This window comes from Bactrocera oleae, chromosome 4 (genome assembly GCF_042242935.1).
Source record: "Bactrocera oleae isolate idBacOlea1 chromosome 4, idBacOlea1, whole genome shotgun sequence".
In the NCBI taxonomy this organism is placed as follows: Eukaryota; Metazoa; Arthropoda; class Insecta; order Diptera; family Tephritidae; genus Bactrocera; species Bactrocera oleae.
In genome coordinates this window covers 64441323-64464156 of record NC_091538.1, presented here as the reverse complement: position 1 = coordinate 64464156, position 22834 = coordinate 64441323, and the positions used below count along the sequence as shown (strand labels likewise).

At 35.6% G+C, this 22834-nt stretch overlaps 1 protein-coding gene across 1 annotated transcript in view; it reads left to right on the top strand.

Annotated features, from left to right (window-relative positions):
* The window catches only part of dve (SATB1_N and homeodomain domain-containing protein dve), a 138020-nt gene that overhangs the window by 47771 nt on the left and 67415 nt on the right, over window positions 1-22834 (top strand). Inside the window, exon 2 of the mRNA XM_014248112.3 lies at window positions 21772-22657. Within this exon, the coding sequence (XP_014103587.3) occupies window positions 21772-22657 (886 nt within the window). The remainder of the gene's footprint in view (window positions 1-21771; window positions 22658-22834) is intronic.

Genomic DNA, 22834 nt, shown 5'->3' with positions numbered 1-22834 from the left:
ATATGTAAAGGGTATTATGGCTTCAGTGTAGCCGAAGTTAACATGTTTTCTTCTTTTACATAGGAAAGTATTTGAAGCTATGGCATGCTGTCACAAGGCAGTTGTTAAACGAATAGTGTGCCTTTAACATTACACCTTACACTATGTACCATAATTACCTAGAGAATTATGTAAGAACTAGCGAGATACGCCGCCCATCGAACGTTACTATCAAGCGCACCAGACCGTCACTGCCATAGGCGCTGATCACTCTTCTTAGCAAGTAATATAAATAGTACATACAATTTCGCACTCATACTTAAACAAACGCTTGGTCCATTCTTCCTTCACTCACAACCATTTTTCCTCAGCCGCTGTTAGGAGCTTTGACAATATGTATGCAGTTACAAATTGAAAGCAGTTATGCCCCGTACGCGCGCATAAAACTCCACACAGTCACATATATATATATATATGTACATATATAGCTAAGCACTTTTATTTACGCGCGTTGCCGACTGTTGCAACCGAGTGCACTAAAACTGCAGTGGCCTAACAGGAAATACTCTCTTATCGTTTGCCCTTCACCGCAGTTTTTTGAAAGACTAACCCTTCACTATCTTGTTCTACCTCAACTGTGGTCTCATATATGTATGTATATCAGCAAGAGTATGTCTGCAGTCTGTCAAATGTTTTGCGGCAATTGGTTTTGCACATGAGCAAAGGAATTTTCACAATTTCCAACAACAACGTGCCGGTGTTGTAAAAGTATGTGAAGTAAAAAAATATAAGAATCAGAAGCAAAAAAAAAAAACAAAACGAACTTGTAAAGGTGGTTTACAATCGATAGCCGAGAGCCCTACTTAGATAATAATTGTGTTTTTTTAGACCATATGTTGCCACAGCGCGTGAGATAGCAAAGTGCATGTGCAACTTAACTTTTTCGGTGTGTGTCTTTTAATTTTTTGTTATTTGAATTGTGAAAGGCTCATTGTGCGTAAGCGTTTGCGTGAATACTTTGTTAACTGGGTCAAGGATAACACAAATTTTTGGGAAGTAGACTTTTTGGCGGAAATTTTCGTTAATACGCTGTTAGTGCAAATATTGCGACCAAAGTCGGAGCTATGTAAGCTAAAAAGAAAGAAAATATATTGAAAGTATATTTAAATATCATCGTACCATTCTCAAGCGTGTTAGAGACTGATTTGTTCGACTGTAATACCGAAGGTTTATTAACTTTAGGCGAAATACAAGTAGTAATTCCAAATCCAATTTTTTTTTTTAATTATTCCATAGTTTCTAGACCACTAATATGTGTCGGGTATAAAACTCTAGTGCCGAATTTGCGCCTTTTTTTAGTCGTTGTTACAGAACTTTAAATTTACAACATTTCTGGGGTTATACAACTCTAATATATTTTGTTATTGTTATTATACGTATACTCACTGAAATCATGCGAAACAAATTCATGAAAACACGGTTTTTAAAACAATTAAAAATTTTAAACCGTTACGAAGTTCATTATGCGATAGAGGGACGGAAAAAAATGTGTTCAATTCAATAATTTACAATAATAAAAACTCATCAAACTGCCACTCAAGGCTTTTTCACAAAAAATGTCATTTGAACAACTGGTGTTTAAGCTACACCAACACACACACACATAAGGTCATATTTGTATATATTCACATTATACACGAAATAAATTACGTTAACCAGAGGGTAATCCTGCTCACATGAGCACATCTATGCAGCGGAAGGCTAAGCACAACGTGGCCATAAGTAGGAGGGTAATAAATTTGCTTACTGTTCACTTATGCATGACAAAGTGTCCCCTGCACTAATATAGCAAAAAAACTAACGTTAAGCGCAACTGTCTCCAAGCCAAATGAAAAAAAATAAATGAAACAAAAAAGAAGTAAACCGTCAGTGTAGTAATACAGGAGTAACCTATTTAATTGACTTATAATTGGACAGCAACAACGCGCGCTCATCTTGCAACAGTGCGAGCATATGTGCAACTAATAATTTCTATAAGCAAACAAGCATATATAAACACACACACACACATACACAGACGAGAAGTAACAAATTTATATAAATGCAAGCAAGAACTGCCGCCTACCTGATGCGGCGCGGAGAAAAGTTTCTCAAGCGCAACACTGCAAAAAAATTTCAAAACGTACACATACATATATTAGTTGCATTGTAGTGTGTGTTTGTGCTTGCAGCAAACTATATAAAATATAATTTTCCTTTCATTGTCGGTATTTTTACCTTTTACTTTTCACTATTTGCAACGTGCTTATTTTTGTCCCCTGCTTACGTGAGAACGTATTGGTGCCTAGTTGCCTATTGTACCTATAGAATATATACATATGTAGATATATGTAGGCATGCTCGTAGTTGCATGCAGCAACAATATTCATCAGTCACAATTTGAAAATTCCCATAGGGTTTTAGGAGTATTGCTACCAAAACAATATGTCAATATACAAATATATAAATGTATATCAACATTTATAGCAGCCGGTATAAGAGTGGGCGTAAAAATACCCTGCCTACCACGAAATAAAATGAAAGGAAATGTGTACGTGAACTTGAAATCGAAATCTGCAAGGGCGCCTATATTCATATAGCTGTATATATATGTATGTATGTATTAGTAGACTTCTGTAAAAAATTGCTGTTTTATGAAAGACATACATTACGATTAGTCGAGCATTTGTAAGCAATATAAATGTCAGCTGCAATTTGAGGTCAGTTTGTTAGTGAATTTTTATTGGACAAAAATGTTAGTATTTTATTTCGTTTTATTGTAAAATGTAATGAGGTTATGTTAGATGTGAATTAATTATATATCAAATAATATTTCATATTTAATTTTTCTCCTATATACTACACCACCTGTCCCTTAAAATTTATCATATGGAAGTAAACAAAAAAAAATTTATATAATATTTCAAACAATTTAAGTATTCTATACAACACACTAACCTACATAATTTCCATGACTAAAATATGGTTATCTTTTATTTTCCGGCTTAAAAACCAATAAAAAATAAGTTGAAGTCAAAAACTACTTCACTTTAAATCATTTGGTTTGACATCACGTTAAATTTTGACCATATTATTTTTGCCTTCAAACTCAAAAATAACTAATTTCTGGTTAAATATATTTAATTTAATATCATATGATTTGATATCACGTGATCATTGTTAATCATATGACTTATCGCATTAAATTATTTTTTACTATCTAAAATTTTATATATTATATTATTGTATTTAAAGAATAAACAAACTCTCACATATCACGCGATGAGACATCATTTTTTAACATATGATTAACGATCATATGACTTCATAAAGTTGTTTTTAATACTTTGAAATCGATTTTTTTAACAAACTCTCATATATCATATTTGATTTGACATCACGTGATCATTTATCACAGCAACTTTCCTTATGGTATTTAATTAATTTTTTCACAATAAGAATTCGTAATATATGGTATTATATTCTACATTGTACAAAATCATGGAAAGTAATTTCATGTGATGTTATATAAACGGAAATTTGATTACCGTTAGACTTCAACGTTCAAAATTTCTTAGTTTTCTCATATTATTTTTATAAATTAATGTTGCTTCCGTGTTGAGTTATTATTAAATAAAACATTTCTGTAGCGCATTATGTGTGTGGAAAGTTATGTTCGGATGATATGAATTGAGATTTGGTGCTGAAGTTCAACTAAACAAACTACGCACTTCAGAAGATTGAAATTGTTTGACAAAAATTCCAATATTGATGAAAATTTTAACATTTCTTGCTTGATAGTTACTATTTTTTTAGAATCATATAAAAAGTTTGAGTACAAAAAACTATTCAATAATCAAGTGTAGTATTTAAATATTTTAAATTTTATGCACGTGATTATCATTCAAGATTCTCTACACATTGCAATCAATATAAATAAAAATCTCTACCAAAGTAATATTATTAACAATCAGAAGATCACAATAATATGGCAATTGCCACCAACGTTACACATTCCCACACACTAACACAGCCAGTGAGTGCTAATAACATTTAAAACAACAGAATCAAAACGATCAACAGTACTAAGATCACCAACCAGCCGGTCAGCCTGCGCGCAAACAACAGACGTCATCAACGCCATTAATTGTTTTATATGCAAATTCTAATACTTTACTTGAACCATCGTCCGCCCCTGACAGCGCTCTTTGGCATTCCAAATTAATGGAATAGAATGGAATAGAGTAGCAATGCATCGCATCTACAATTGCTTCATTGATCAATCATTAAGAGTGACTTAAGTGATCTTGTCACGCTTGGCGCAGCGCAAATAACGCTGGATCTACGAAGTAATCAACACTCTGTGTAGCGTTTGCAGCATCAGCTGGAATTTGTAACTGATATTATATCTGCTGAAACTGAACACATACATGTGTATTCAAAGCTATTGCAATGTATTTTTATCGATGGTGCGGCAGCGAATACATTTGCAATAGCGATGACGCTGATGCTGATGATCACACGAGTGTGTTTGTGTGCCTGTGTATGTAGGCAGGCGCAAAACTTTGAGCGGTAGTAAAAGATTTTAATTAAATCGCACCAATTAAGCACATTCAACGGCATTCGGTATTCCATGCGCGCGCACACCAACGACGACTGTCCATCTAGACGAGTTGTAGTTGCTGCAAACGGCGCTGAGCACCGGGAGCTTTGTTGCAATACTAGCCGTCGCACCACAGCTGTATCGCGTTGCTTTAGTTAAGTGGGCATGTGTGTGTTTGCGTTGGGTTGTATTAAACGAAATAGTCACATGAAGTTATACGCCACAACTCGCTTTACATATTGTATGTGTTAGTGGAATGGGCAACAATTAAGCAACCGAATAGCGACAGCAGCGGCAACACTATCGACAGCAACAGATGCACCATCGAATTCCTCTTCATATTGTGTTTTTACTTATTTTATTAATTTTTTTATTTGACTCTCTAACACTTGTATGGAAAATCTTCTAAGATTGTCACTACTTTAAGTGACTATTTGCGTCACAAAAGCGTCGACCTACTGACTGACGATGATCAGCACAATAAATTTCTTGCGGGTAGTTAAGAAATATTTAGGTTTACTCATCTACATAGTACATATATTTATCAGTTTGTATGAGTACATAAAACTAGGTTTGTATATATTGAGGGAATCGTTCTACTAGAATTTTTTTTTTTTTTTGTGAGTATAAAGGCGATTTATTAGATAATTTTGAGCTAGTTTACCTTCTGATAATGTTTAAGATCCCAAAAAGAGAAACCCATTTAGTAAATATACCGATATACATTAAAAGTTATACATTATGTAGAAGATATGCATTATTCAGTAAAAACTTTAATGTAGATAAATGATCATTTAAGTAAAACAAGAAAAAAACATTAATTCGGCTGTATCGTAACTATAATACCTTTCATATAGCATGAAAGGGTATAAAATGGTCTTCATCTTTATTTTGATCGGTCAGTTTGTATGTCAGCTATATGCTATAATGATACGATCTAAAGAACTTGTTCGTAGATTGTAGCGTTTTCCATACAAGAACTAAATTTTGTTCTATCAATTTATATAGCAGCTATATGCTTTAGTTGTCTGATAGCTTCTCATTTGACAAATGGTCAGCTTTTTGAAAAGAAAAAGACATGTGCAAAATTTCAGATCGATATCTTAAAAACTGATAACTTAAAAACGTAGGAAATGGAGGATTTTAATTAATTTAAGCATCTTATAATTTTAAAAGTAGAATTCTCGTATCCTGGACGCAAGGCCACGATCTAGTATGTTGTTTGTAGAAATAAGTAAAATTTAAAACATATAATATAAACAATATAATTGCTGGCAATCCATGCACAAAGTCCAATTTATTTATCTCGCCTCATCGGTGTTTCATATTCAACTGGCGTGTTGCCTGCTTTAAGCCGCATATGACCTAAGCTGAGAATTCGCTTATTAATATTATATTATTATCTGTAGTTTGTTGTTACATTTTTCTTCGCATTTTTTAGTGCCCACTAGCATGTATTCAGTTTCATTGTGGACTTCTGCTTCTCGTTCTCCCAACGCTCAAGCTCTACTATTGTACTAATCTGTTAAGGTCAATCGATGTTAAGTAGAATCACGAATACCAAATTAATTGGTAGTGATACACGATATATAGAGAGCAGACCAAAGCTATGGAGCACATACTCACACTCACACATACATACATATTATATGTGGATGGATGGTATGAAATCGTAAAAATATGTAAGGCAAATATAAAATATTCATGAATTGTGTCAATCTGTTACAATGTAACAATTATTATGAGTACAAATTGTGGTAGTAAGACAAAGAAGCATTTTTACGCATCAACAAGTGAATAATAAATATCAATTTGCAAGCCCAGCACAGCATACATACACAAACATATCGTATGTATAGCTAGCTTTCTGCTGATTTGATATATCCAATTGAGAGCCTACGCACTTGATCATCGCTGCTTCACGCGACTTTGGACGTTGATTTGTTGAACGGTGATCAGTTCAATCTACATGTGCAAGAATCACTTGGATTTTCCGCTTATAAAATTAACACACATATTTCATTATATTTTCGTTATATCTACTTGTTTTTGTCAGTGTTTCAGTTTGCTCTGCCTTACTCAATTTATATTAATTTGTACTTGCAACATTGAGGCACAATTGATACTTGCGTAACGCAGTGTGCGAAGCTTCACTCAAGAAGACAGTTGATCACACTGACGTTCTTATATAATCGTTTAAATGGGCGCTCCACAATGCTCTTGGTATAGATAATTCACATATGTGTGTTCATAGTTGTTTTTTTTTTCTATTTGCAAAAAGTTCTTAGGAAGCGCGGAGAATAAGCAAACAAGCGTCATGTTTTGCGTTATTGATATTTAATTGAGGACAGCTAGTTTTTTCTTGTCTTATTTATCAAAAGCTTGCATAACCTTAATAGAATTGGAAAAACAGATTTTGTTTGAAGATAATGGACAAATTCAAATACAATGTATATAGATAACAGCGTAAGGCTTTTAACTGATGATACAAGATATGAGTTTTTTTGTAACAAGCACATTGTGTAGATATACCCATATATATGTATATGTAACCATATATCAAGGAACACATGTTTGATTTCGGATTTTAAACACATTTCCGCTGTTTATGTCCATTTGAGAAAGACTTTCGAAATAAAAAAGTTTGGTAGTTTTTTATATATCAAAAATAAAAGAAAAGTTGGGTGTATATCAAGCACATAGAAAATTGCAATACACTAATTGTTGTTACTTAAATCGTGATAATGTTTGTCTAAACAAATTGATAAAGTTGTAAATTTGAATTAAAAAATGTCTACATTAAAATTCATTTTAATTAAAGACCAATTTTTATGCATTCGTTTTATTTATAAATAGATTAAAAAATTATATTAGAATGTTTATTTCTCGTTTCCAGGTTATCTGCATACATATACGCAGTTTTCAAAGAAATAAAAATCAAATCAAATTCATTGATGCGCTATTATTCAACACGCTATTCTTACGCGTCGCTTAAAATATGCAGAAATATGTTTTAAAAATGTGAAACAAGTGATACAGTACGTTTTTTTTTTATTCCTAAAAATCGCCTTTAATTTAACCTGTATACTTCAAAGTGATATAACCTCTATCTTCAATGATATCAAGTTTTATTTCATATATTTTAGTTTTACCATCTTGAATGGCTCACATGACAAAATATTCTCAAAAGGTATTATACAATTATTTCTTTATAGATTTCGAAAATCTAAGACTTGAAACAAATAAGGATTGTTTATAAAAAACGAAGGTATGGTCGCTGCTCTAAGAGATTACTTAACTATTTTTTGGCGCGGAAAGATGTATTTCTTTATCAAATAAAGAGGCAAAACCAAATGCCGTATGCGTAAGAGAACATGTTAGGGCAAGGTTTCAACGCAAGTACTGTCAGTTTGTTTGAACAGCTGGTGTAGTTTGTTCGATTCACTAATCGAAGATAGCTATTAGTTGCTTAGTTTTGCATTTGTAGAATCACTCACAGATAAAAGTATAGCATACATTACATATTAATAATCAAGGACCAACATAAATTCAAATATTCATAAATATTTTAAATTAGCTGAGTCTCGATATGATTTGCAAAAAATATCAAAAAACATAAATTTTTTCGCAATAAAATTTTTTGAAACTATTACTGTAGTAAGACCTTTAACAGTGAGTAAACCCTGAGAGCAAAAAGTGGAAGTGATTGCGAAAATTATAGTACTTAAGCGCAAGCGCATAAACAGTTCCATATCTGAAAACGTCCTGACTATGAATACTTAGGCAGAAAGAACTTTGAAACAAATAGAAATATTCAAAAGCACAGGATGGGCAACCCCAAAATCAAAGGAGGCATAATCGCAGACATTCTATGCTGCCGACAGCAATGAGCATATTCTTTATGTATGTTGCTTCTAAGACTTAGTATTATCATCGTGATATTCATAAAGGATTCTACAACCAATTTCAATCCAGTTCTTTGCTTCGTCTCTATCTTATCTTTTTTTATGTCAGCGACTCTTTGCAACTCATCTGCCCTGCATGCCAATTTTGTTTAGCGTTTTTCACGCAATCAGCTACTGTTTGTCACAAAATACGATCAATCATCATATAGATTGTTAATTTTTAACTTGCACTGTACGCTTTATTCGTTCAATGCTCGATTTCGCTGTTTGTATATAGTGTACGTGTGTAAGTCCCTTGCGATTGGTTTTGTAGCGAATTTTCGCTTATGTCAATTTTTGGGCCGTTTTGGGAGATTTTTTCGCCAAACCTTTCGTTAATTCATTTAGTTTTATTTATACTTATTTTTTATTCTTATTTAAATGCTTTTTCATTGTTTTTTTCACTTCATATCACAAAAGAACTTTCAAGCTCTTGTCTTGTACACCATCCATTTTTGGTATGCTTGGACATAGCTTAACGCTCGCGAAATTGTTACTCCATCTGAGTTGCCACAACTGCTCATCAGTATCGTCAGCGCCCTGCTTGGCCTTATGAAGTGCGAAAATTCACTTATCGTACTCAACTGCTGCACACCGCGCGACTGCATGCCTTCAGCAGAATATTTTACATGCATTACAACAACAGAGCATGTCTACCATATGTACCTGCCGCAAACTGTCAAATGAGGTCTGCTACCACTATCCGCCTGTGCCTCAACGCCTGCTACTCTCATCTGCGTCTGATTGGTTGATCGCTGGCTTGCCTGTTGGGTTGGCTGACTACTTGCCAATTGCTGCTTTTACTGCTGTAAAAAGTGTCAATCTTGTGATCTTTATCGGAAAATTAACGATTTTTACTCGTACGCATATATCATGCGTCTTGTTCGGCTCGACGGAGGAACGTCATCTTACGCATTGCGTACAACATTTTTGTGCAAAACACCAGCCACCCGATATTTTTTCGCAAACGCGCAAAGAATTCTGTTTTATGTTATGTATATATATAGTATATATTTTTTTGTTTGTGTTAGCTTACACGAGCACTGATCGCATTGCATTCCACTGCGTCTGAGATTATGTCTGTTCGTACCTTAGTGCGGTAGTTTTTGCGCTGCTAAACACACTGATTATTGCTCTCTTGCCAGCTTGAAGTTCTCATGCCACTTTCGTATTAAGGATTTTGGGATTGGGTGGCATGGTTTTTATACGCCTCTTAAACACATTTTAGTTGAATTGCGTGCAAGATGATTTGAGTGGATTTGACACGATCACCTACGGTATTTGTGGTAATTTTTTTTTCACCGATTATTGTTTATAAATTATAAGTTAACTATGCGTATTAGCAGTTGATTTGAAATATTTGTTTTAGCATTGCTTTTACTTAAAGGGCGCCGCAGAAAAACACTTCCAGACTTATTGGCGATCGTGTTGGCTGTGCGGTTTTTAATTAGACGCAATAAAAACCGCAATACCAGCTTATGATTAAGTGTTTCAAAAGTCATGGCGTCTTTAGCAGGCTTTCAGTAGTCAGCATAAAAAAACTGCTGTACAAATCTGTCCACAGATCGCACTGCGTCGCTTCAATTTGGCGATCGCATGCCATATACTCGCTTGCCTGAGACCTGTCTTGTACTTGTGACGATCCTCTTGTGATCATCGATTGAAAATAATTAAAAATCAAAATGCGTTTGCATTCCTGCGCTTGCGCTGCATGAATCTGGCAAAACCAATATCGGCAAAGCAAGCAAGATCTGCAATCTGCAGCTACAAAAAAATCCAACACACGCAAACACATAAAACTTTGAAGGGAGTTGTACATGCCAACTTAGGTACGCCGTGGTGTTATACAAAGATAAGCAGCGTCTAACCGGCGTGGAAACGGGTTGACAAGCTACCAATAGCTTGTTGCTTTTTGTTGCTGCTTGTCTGTCGGAGGCGCGCGTCTGTCATCAACAGCGCCAACTTCGACATCATCAACGTCATCAAAAACACAAGATGGAATGTCAGACGACCTGATCTGCAACAGGAATTTTGCCAAATTGCCAACTAACACAAACGCACACATACACACAAAGCGGAAAGCATATATTTATGACCGAACAAGCAATTCCAGTGAATATCACTTTGTGCCGAACATTTAATTATTTATTTTTTGGTCAAAATGCAGTGGCATACAAATTTCGCTTCTCTCAGTAGTGGAATTCACTCAACCCACTATGCTATGCTATGCTGCAACATATCATCTCCTGGCTTTGCTTAAGAATACGCTGCCTCGAGCTGATGATTGGTTTGCTTGCAACCATATTTGTGCGTACTGTATGCATTGGCATGTGTGTGTGTGTATGTGCGGGCTCTTGGTCTGTTCATGTCCAATTGTAGGCATTCATAATAATAACAATAATCATAAAACAGAAGCTGTGCCATTGGCAATTGACCAATGTGTGGTGCCGTCGTTCGTGGTGTACTGGCCAAGAGGCAGCTCCAGCCCGCTTGCGTTAGTTAACCAAAGGCTACTCTTTCCATGCATTATGCACCCGCTATGCACCGATATATATATATATATATATATACATATATATAAATATATCATTGCATTCCCTAATTATGCTGGCTGTCACCAGCGCTCATTTTCGACCACAATTGCTTTTACTTCTGTTTGTATGTAATCGAGTTATAGAGTTCGAAATTTTTTGCTGCTTTTATATTTTTGAATTAAAAAAATATTTTTATGCTCTTCACACTTATCCGACTGTCTGACATTAATTTCGTACGCTTTGGTATGTTCGTTATCGCGCATGCGCAAAGCGATTGCCATTGACTTGCACTGCATTCTGGTAATTTTGCAAAAATTATCAATATTTTTCAAAAATGGTGTAAATAGACTGCAAGAAGATTACATTCTACGCACCTTCTCAATGCGAGTAAGAAATTAACGAAATGTTGTAGAGAGCGAGTAAGGTTTGATTTGGTAAAGTGAATATGGGATGGGGAGATTGAACATCAACACATTTTGCGAGCTCTACAGATACTTCGAGTAAAGCTTAGCGTCGTAATTCCTGTAACTCTAACTAAAGTGGCGACATGACGAGCTTAGTCGATTTAGTCATGTCCGTCTATCGCTCTGTCTGTATATACGCGAATTTATACTTCAGTTTTGAGATATCGATCTGAAATTTGACAGACGCCTTTTTCTTTCAAAGAAGTTGCTCATCTGTCGAAAAAGTTTATATCGCACCACTACAGGATATAGCTGTCATACAAACTGAACGATCAAAATTAAGTCCTTGTATGGAAAACATTTTTACTTGACAAAACATCTCCACGAAATTTAGCATGGCTTAATTTTAAAGACAAGGCTACAATCTCCAAACTAATTGTTCAGATTGGACCTATATAGGCATATAGCTGTCATACCAACTAACCCATCGAAATCAAGTTCTTGTATGAAAAACTTTGTTATTTGAAGAGATATCTTCACGAAATTTGGTGTATATTATTATCTGAGACAACGCTACAGTCTTGAACTACTACAGCATATACCTTCTATATAAAATTACCTATCAAAATTAGGATACAATTTTTTTATAATTTTTTATTCAACGTATATGAGATATGTTCCTGTAAAATTTATTATGGTTTCAATTTAGTCGAAGTTAAAGTATTATCTGTTTTTCTAATAGAAATTAGTTTTCTCAAAATCTTAAAAAATATTAAATAAAGAACCTCAAGTTGTGAACTCATCTAACCTCAAACGCACGAAAATGTTATATAATCAGTCACTCTCAAAACAGAATACAAATCAGCTCACCGAAGTGCCAGAGGAATGTGTTGTACACATATTTTCCGTACTGCAACCAATTTGTTAGACCATATAAAAATATTTTAGATATTCGCATTTTACTTTCGCTTCCAGCGTTTTTCAATCAACTTACATAAACTAACACCATTCCAATATAATAATTGCACCGCCACCATTTTCTTACCACTTATGATCCTAAGTGATCTTTGCTATCCCTAAAATGGCAAATATAATTTCAATAACTCAATCTGTTCGTTTAATTTAATAAATTCCAATTTTCCATTGCCTTTTAACAATAAAGTAATTCATTTCATCACTCGCCACTAACACATATTACACACATACTATGACGAGCGTAAGCGAAAAGCTGCAGAAAAAGTGAACGCATCGACGATAATCAAACTGCATAATAATATCCATCTATTTATGGCATTCACCAGCACAGCACATGCCTGCGTATGCGTGCCTGACACACATTCAATAAATGTCTCAGGCAATGCAACAATTCATCAAATAATCGATGTAAATATAATACATTCGCCAAAGTGCAGTATTAAAAGCAGACGATCATATTTTAATCACCGACTGCGTATAAGTGCTATACACACACACACACACTTACACAAATATGCAGCAATATTTCTGCATTTCTTCGTATACGTTGCAAGTATGTGTTGCACGTGCACGATCACAGCGCGGCTCTAAATGTGTTTTGAAAAATATTTAACAGGCAGACAGTGCGTCTTCTTGTTGCCTCATCTTCAGCATCGTTGAGGCATCATCATCATCATTATGATCGTCACTGCCGATTGCTACTGCGGGCGAGCAAGATGCGCGCGCGATGATTAAAACACATTAAAAACTCCGGTAGCACAAGATGATCGTGCTGAGCGCGACATACACGTATGCCGTCGACATCTTTATGTATATATATATACTATATACCTCTGTGCATAATGCCATAAAAACGGACTTGCTATTTATTGTTGAACCAAAAAGGATATGGATGCGCATATTATACAAGACTTTTTTCAACTAAATCTTTAGTGCGCACTGCAATGTGGCTTTATTTAATATTTATTACTGAAAAATATATTCATATATAAAATAATAACAAATATGAAAATATGTCGACATTATAAGTGTGAGGTATGAGTATGAGTATGATATGCTAATGAGAAATTCCATCCAACATCAAGAACCTAATCATTTTTCCCAAATTATCGATGCCAATCAAGGAAATACATATGATTTTGAAAGTTGTTAAAATAAGTCATTAAAGTACTACAAAAATTATAACAAAAAAAAATGTTAACTTCGTTTGCACCGAAGCTGTAATGCCTTTCGCAAATACAAAGGTACCTTACAATAACATGATTCCGATCAAATTTCGTGAAGATACCTCGCCGAATAAAAAAGTTTCGGAATGATAGCTTAAAAACTGAGGAACTAGTTCGTATACCTATACACAGACAGGCGGACAGATGGACATGGCTAAATCAACTCTGCTCATCATGCGGATCATTTATGTTCATAGCTTACAAACTTCGTGACAACCTGTTCAGAGTATACAAATCACGTCAATAATAATTTAATTAAAAGGATTTAATAAAGAAGGCTATGGACAGGAAAATGCGAAAAAGCTTTCTTTCATTAAATTTCAAGCAGAATAGTTACCGTAACAGACCCTAGATAATGGATCAATTTCGTTCCGATTCGTGTATCATTTCACTACTACCACTATCGGCCACTTTTACGAAAATCATCACATTTTGAATAATTAGAAGGTAATCTTCAACCTTCACGTTGCGTTTTGAAGATCTGAAAAAGCATAATCTTTGTTTCTGAAAAATATTTTATCGAAATTCTTTGTTTCTTCGTTGACAGACCAAATGTTTGTCTGCCAAAGGCCTTTTATTGTTCAAATATTCATTTAGCAGTATTTTAAAACTTTTGTAAAAAGACTATTCGATATATTTTTAAAATCAAGAGGTTTAGAACTCTATGAACTTTTCACCAAAAAAAAGGCTTTAAAATTTAAATTTAGATGCAAAGTTTTACTTCCACAATTTTTAGTAAGTTTCCTATGTTGAAACTGATACACACAACCATATGTGAGGAGACTTTCTCATGTATATATGAAAGTATTATTAAGATTTAATGAATTGGTTTCGTTTCAACTACCACCTATTTTTAAATTTAAATTGTTTGCTATTAATATATTATAATTTGGTTATTTAGGTATGTCATCTCAGAATTAAATTATATTTCAAAAAGTATTTTCGGGCTTGCTGCCCATTTCTCTTTACTGAAAATTCGAGATTGATTTATAGATTTATAGGTTCTTGAATAAGAATACTTGTATACTCTAGTGTTCTTGAAGAAGCCATCGTTAAAAGACTCATTCGATAAAATGTAGACTTCGATCAACGTTATCAACGTCATTGTGGCAGGTAATTTACGCATATGCGCAAATGTAGCTTTGTTGCATAACTAAGATCAGTGTTGGTGATACTTTCGCACACACACGCACACACCAGCGGATACCAGCCATATGCATTGCATTAGCTCTTCACCAAGGGATTGCATTTTTGTGCCAAATTTTCGATGGTGCATGCTTCACTACGCGTTCTTGCAACATGGTCTCTCGCTATACACAAACATATATTTTAAGTAGAATGTAGCAATGTGTATATTTTATCATTATTGTTGTTGTTGTTGCATTTTTCAAAGGGGCCACGACGACTACCTGTTGTGATGTGTGTTATTAAGCGACGTCGCGACGACAGCCAAACGTCAACTTGTAGTCATCATGCCAATCCAAAAAGAGTCAACCAAAGCAGACAACATCAACAGCAACAACAACAATAACAAGGATAATAGTTAGTATAGTAATTTTTTGGCAAGATACATAACTTCGACAACAGTTTCAATTTACGCTGATCAACGGCGTTGATGTTCATGTTGATGTCGAGACGGATGGCATATGAGCGTATGTTTGTATTTATGCATGTTGCAACATTTGTACATTCCTGTGGGCCTTAGTGGTGGCTTAACTTTGGTTTCTTATACATATTGCTTGCTTAATGCTTTATTTTGAGGTTAGTTTTTTTTTTTTTTGTTTTGGATTTTGTGGCAAGTACTCGTACAGAAGCTGCTACTTGATTTTTAGTAAATTGTAGTTTACTCTTGAGTTGGCTGGTTGTTCTTATTGTTGTTAAGTTTATTTGAGATTTTTGGTACCGAAAATGCCATGTTGCGGTTGCCTACTAATTGATGTGCGCTACATCGGTTGCGTTGCCGTTGCTGCTGTTGTTGTTGTCACGCATTTTTTGGGTTTTTTACGCTTACCATCAGGTTTGGTTAAGTTATTTGTCAGTTGCAGCCAGATTGATTTTTATTGGATTTGTAGTTTATTGTTGTTGTTTCTTTTTTGAAATTGCTGCAACTTTTTCTCGACATTGACATATTTGGCGTTATGACACTTCAGTCTAGATAATATGGCGCGTTTAATTTTTGGATTGAATGCATCTATTTAGCTGGATGGAGTATCGCTCAGTCTTCTTTATGCCTTTGGGTTGGCATAAGGTTTTTTAATATTTGAGAATTGTGAACACAAGCGAGATATTCGCTGTATCCTTGTTAAATATTTTTTTTTTTTAATTAAAAAAAGTGAAACAAGCTTATGATAAATATATGAAATAAATAATCAAAAGAATGAAGCTGATCGGACGAGTCTCTACTCCGTTGCATTCATTACTTCATTCCTCAACCTTCAACATGTCTGGGACACTTTGTAAAATGTTCGTTCAAGCTATTACTTATAATTAATTTTTATATTTTCCGAGTAGTTCTGGATGTTTGAAGTATTAACACGATTTATAATTTGATTTAGAAGATTTTTTCGTCGAAAATATCTGGACATAATTTTTGTATAATTTTATATTGAATAAAATAGCTGATAAAAAAATTCAATATTTGTTACTCATCTGTTGCCATTTTGAAGGTAGTTTAATAATGCCACTTTTATAAAAACCATCGCTGCTATTTGAAAAAAAAACTGAGCCAGTCGGTTTTCACAAGCTTCTCTTGAGTCAAATTTTTCACCAGCAAAGTCATTCGTCATAGACAGGAACAGATAGGAATCACTTGGTTCCAGATCCAGATAATAAGTTGGATGCATAAGAACGACCCAACTAAGCTTTCGGAGTTTCTGGCGAGTCACTATCAATATGTGTTGCCTGGTTTTGTTCTGATGGAACACAGTTCCGCTCCTATTTGGTCGTAGCAATTTATACTATTCCCTACCAATCTCGCGAAACACATAGAAAAATCTTGCAGACCGTTAATTTTATCTTGGCTAACGTTGGCCACGACCACGACTGATGCATACGCTTTAGAAATTGATCGATTTGTTGCTATTACGCTCCACAAGTTTATTTTTGTTAACTCGAGTGGTCTTCCAGGGCGTAGTGCATCGTTAACATCAAAATTACAGGAACGGAATCGTTCACTTACTTTTAAATTAAACCTTTAAATTTTACGAAAAACTTGCGTTTATCTACCCCAATTTTTTCGAGATCCCTACAAATCAAGTTAATTAGGATTACACATTTCAACCGAATGGAATGCTTTAGTAATCTCCCTTGACGTGAATAAAGGGTAAATATATCGCTTCAGTCTTTAAATTAAAATCAGCCCATTTTTCTTGCCATTAGCATTCGAATTTCCGGTCACCAAATAATACGCATTGACTTACATACCAGTATACGTGCCACTTTTTCATTATTGTAAATACTCTGTATAATCAAAATCGATGCAGTAGCTAATATTAACATAATCACAGTCACTACATGGCCTTTGGCCAGCGTTGAGCCAACGCCAACAGCAAGCAATCAAGTGAGTGACCAACCAACCAACTTACTCAGGACTAACATACAAAGCACCAGGCACGGTACATACAAGCAGGCATATGTAAGTAACTTTTTGATCAACTACCAAACACTCGCTTACTCTACTCAGGCCACTTTTTTATTCATACACCAAACTGACCGACTGGCTCACTAGCTGGCCGTGGCAGCTTTGTGCTGATCGCAATTTCAGCATAACTGCAGGGCGATCAATTAAAATTTTGATCGAATTTTCGTCAATTTGTGTATGATGCTTGACATGTGCCCGTCGCCAGTCACTACACACGAACACACACCACCACACTACAACGTCATACACATGATTGTCGCGGGCTGAGCTTCAATCAACTTCATCTGCATCAGCAACGGTAGCTGTCTGTAGCTGTATCCCCGTCCATTGATGACTTTAGACCGTACGCTCTTGTCTCTCGCCCCTCACGTGGACTTGATGTATCAAGCTAAATCATAATGAAAGCGGCTGCAATTCCAACAGATCAATGTAAAAATTTTAACGCCTCCAGCTAAACGCTGACTACGGACGACAATACACCGCTATGCCAACAAAATGTGCCCAGCCGATGATCACTAGTGAGCAGTCACAGCGCCATTACCGCCTGTATGCCTGTGCGCCCGTAAGCCCGTGCGCTTGAAAGGGTGGTATATATTTTTATTAAAGCGTAAATGAATTTCTGCGAGCAATAATAACTGCCAAAAACGCAAGCCGAGCACTTGTCGCTCCCTCATCAGACGTCCTGCTGGCTGGGCTCTTGGTGTTTTTTTTCTGCTGTTTCATTGCCGGAAAGATGATTATAACTTGAGATCGATCACTTGATGTCGTTGATCGCTAACTTGATGCGGCTACTGTAGAAAAGAAGTTGACGTACTGCGGCGGGCTGCCAGCCCTGCAGAAATAAATCGAGAGAATGTGTATGAAAAAAATACTTTTCGTTTGGCGCTTTTTTGTTATTGTTGTTTTGCTTTTTTGCCTTTTCGCTGGCAGAAAATTATGTAGCGCATGTGTATGCTGAAAGACTTAGTCGCTGAGAGAAAATTGCGTTATTAAATTTCAGTACACGCTTCTCCGCCACCGACCTGCGCGCCGCCTAACGTAAATACCGGCTTACTTGCCATCCGAAGTACCCACACTAGCCGTCGCATGGTCGTGGTAGCAACCGACTTTATTTGACAAGTTTGGCCCTGAGCTATGCAGCGTGTTTGAAATAAGGTTTAACATTAACTTGATTGAAGTATTTTTCGGCGTAGTGATTAATGTTTATCCGCAGGATCAACAGCAAGATCTTATGCAGATTTTACCGATAGCAACCTATTCACAATGAAGTGTTGAATTCATAAGAATTGAGTGTGGCAATCGGTTGAAATGAGGTGTAGCAGGGTAATACGGACTGAATAAAATTTTTTTAAAATTACTAAGCATTGTCATAATTGTAAAATCTGATAAGAAAAGAGGTAAACTTTTAAGAAAATCACGCAGTCAACAAAAATAGGCGTTTTTATCGCGCCAACTTTCATAATCAAGTCGTTCGAGAATGTGCTCAGTGGGTCAGCAGTTCAAGAGCTAGCGAGTTGAAACCAAGAGTTATAGAAATATTTTTTCTTGCAGCAAGCATATTTGAAAATTTTAGAAACAATCTATTGTTGCTTTATAAATTCTTCTTTTGGGTGTGACTTATTAGAACTGTCATTAGTTGAAGAAGCTTTTCATGCCAACGATTTATCCAATTTTCCATACATTTGTTATAAGCCTCGGCAGGGATGGCCTTCAGAGCATTAATTGAATGAATTTGAATGGCTACAATGGTGTCAAGGCATGATCTCCGAAGCGCATTTTTCAATTTCGAAAACAGATGAAAGTCACAGGCAGCAAAATATGGCGAATACGGTGGCTGAGCTATGACTTTCGTTTCATCTTTGGTCAGTCACAATTATACTGGAATGTTACGCCGCATTCAGGTCTTTTGGTACGAGTCTAGTATTCACTCGCTTTATATCCAATATAAATAATATCATAAATCAAAATGTTTTGAGTCTACCCATAAGAAATGGTGTGATCCTCTGCTATATCTCTGATGCCAACACGACGATTTCCTTCTATACCCTTTTCGAAATTATCTACATTAACGACGACTCATATATGAAGCAAGTTTTCGATGATTTCACGACTTTCACTGATTGTTTTGTACAACACAATTATTGTACTAATGTTCGTGATAAAGTAGATTCCACTAAACCCTTCTGTAACATTTTCGACAATTCCGTAGCCATGATTCCATTGGAAACCTTAAATTTCAAACAAACACGTTGGTAAATTTTTTTTCCATGATAAAAATTGCCAGACATATGGATATAATAATATCAAAAAAAAAAGTTTATCGATTCGGTGCGTGCAGCTTAAATGGACCAGTCCAAGTCAAATTTGATCAGATGGTATTTCTGACCTTTCTTTTATCTACCTACTTTATATATTCATCGTATACTATGTATGAATATTAAGTGTTATTATATAATCTCAAGACTAGATAGTTTAATTTAAAAAGCATGGTATAGTCTTTCGGAGCTTTTAGGCCCTATTTAAGAGAGATTTGGAGAAGGGTAGCTGGAATAAAATTCTTTGTGAATATGCGACTTGGAGGAAGGTAGTAGGAGCTTCTGAATAAGTATTATTATGATCTACTTGAAGCTTGTATTGCTTTCAAAAAACGGAAAACTGCCCTTCGGAGCTTTTAAGCTCATTTTACAGCTTTTTGTAAGATTTAACCCTGATAGCACATAAGTTTGCTTCTTTCGCCCATTCAATATTCCTCCAGTTCTGTAGTTACTTTCACATTGACAATCTTCATAATTCTGTGATCATTTGTTACAATTAATTATGTTGTTGAATGCTTATAACTGAACCACGTTGATCTTATTTAAACTCTACGGTATGCAGCTTGATGATCTTCAACGATCATGTACATATATCATGTACGTAAATACACAATTAATTCAGAAATTATAAAAAGTGATAGTGTACAGTACTAGCAAAGAACAAATATCTTTCAAGCCAAGACATAAGCTCGCAATTAAAATAATTGGAATACTTTCGAGTAGAATTCGTTTTATTTTTTTTTTTGTGCGCAATTGACCCAAAGATCACAAGTAAATGCATGGGAATCATTAATGAAGTTAGATCTAACAAGAAATCTGTATATCGCGGAGATAACTGCGCAACAAAGCGATTCTTTAAATTTTATTGAAATAACCGTTGAATGAAATGACTATGTATTGCGCTGCAATGCATAACGAATTCAGCTACTTTTCCAACACTTTATTACATTTTCGCTAATAAAATTATTAATGGAATTTTTTTGATTTCATTCAAATGACAAGTGCAGAACAAAGAGGCAGAAAGCTAAAAAAAAGGCTATAAATAAAGCTTTGTAGCCAATAAGCACACGTTCTCATGTATTTACTTAGCTACGCGTGAAAGCGCAAAAAATGACAGTGAAAGAAGCACAATAATAATAATGCGCCAGAAGTGTGTGATAGATGAGAAAAGTAAATAAATAAATTAAATGCTGAAAAGTGATCACGCTGATCGTACGATTGAGACATGTGAGGCATTCAATTAGGGCACTATGCCCGACTGGCAGCGCGTTAGATTTTCAAAACCTAAATTGAATATATTTAAGAGTAAAAGCTGCTATTTATTTCTATATATATATATATATATATATATTTCTTTAATAAAGAAAAAGCGTACAATGAAAAGAAGACGAAAGAAAACTTTGTGCCAATCAAGCGCCGCAGCTTGTCTGTCGATCATTAGAAGCTCTGCGCTGATGGGCAAACAAATCAAGTATCATCAGTAAGTAAATCAATCCAATCACAGTGACAATCATCGCAATGATAGATACTTATATAGAAATATATATGTACATACATATATTTACGTTGGTGTGTATATATATTCATGACACGTGCAAAGCAGCTATTCATTGGTGATCATGAAATTGATTGTGACGATCAGTAGCGAACTTTTTTTTTTCAAAAAACTAACACATACAAGCAGCTCTTTCAAGCAACCAAGCGTGGCAGAATTGGACAGAATTGGGTTGTTTGCCACTCAAGCAGTGATTGCTCATAAAGCCGTCGCACTGACAATGTTCGATAGTTTGAACAATTAGCAGAAAATTTCCAAAACCAATATTGAAAATCACCAAAACAAATATATACATATATTTAGATATAGTTGTGTGGATAGGCAGGAGAAATTCGCTGCTTAAAAGAAATAAATCAACAATAAGTAGAGAAATACCAAAAGTAGCAAGACAATAAATTATTTGTACATTTATTTGAGTAAATAAAAACTTAAATAACGCACAATTAGTGCTTGTTGCCGCAGCAAAGAATAAGTCTTCTAATAATCAAAATGTTTCACTTGTTTATTTTAAATATTATTTTTAAGCTTTTAAAATATGAATTTTCTTTTCCTTGCAGAGTCAAGCCTTGGCATTAACACGCGCTGCAAATGCCGCCGCCGCTGCTGCAGCCGCTTCAGCTAATGCCGCAGCCGCGGCCGCTGCGCAGGGCATCAAACCCACCGGTACCGCCAGTTTAGCCGAGCTGGCGCTGAAGAAAGAGCATTCTTTGTCACCACCACACAGCATCGGTAGCGGCAGCAGCGCAACAGCTGCTGCTGCTTCTGTCGCAAATATCGATGAAGGTGGTGGGAGTGCTGTGGCTGCTGCCAATTATCGACGACGCCCCTCGTTGCAAGGTGTGCAAGACAAATTGGCGCAATTGCAAATGCAACATCAGCAACAACAACAACAGCAGCAACATATACAACAACAACAGCAGCAACATCAACAACAATTGCATGAACAGCATCAACAACAGCTACGTGAACAACTTGCCGCACATGATGAGGCGCGTAGTCCGCGTTTCGGCAATTTGGCTGCTAGCTTGGGTGTTGGCGCCGCCAATAGCGCTATTGTGCGATCACGCTCTACAGATGCCAACACCTCACCGAATGCCACAATACAGCTGGGCGCAGATAATGAACGGCACATTTCCTCGACACCTTCTAGTCAGAATGCCTCATTGGCGGCCACACCGAAGTTACTGGAACGTGATGAACGTGGCGGCTCCGGCAGTGGTGGTGGTGGTGTTGTTGTTGGCACCAACCCTGGGTTGGTTGGTAGCATTAGTTGCTTGCCACCAGCTGCGCTAAATGCAGTTGCCAGCAGCATGGCGAGCGGTGTCGCGGGTTCACTGCATTCCGGTGTTGGTGGTGTTCCCTCACAGGCGGAGCAATTGTTGTCGTCGACGCCGTCGGCATTGGAAAGCCGAGCACGTGAATTTGATCCAGCGAAATTAAATTGTGAGTACAACAAATTATTATTATATAACAAATTCAAGCGATAATCTTATATTAAGTACTGCAGTTTATTTCGATACGCTTTTTTAAAACGCTTAGCCTTATTTTTTTTATGCATTAATTTTTGCAGAGTGTAAAATGAATTTTACAGAATTTAATACGAAATAAAGTCATATCGGG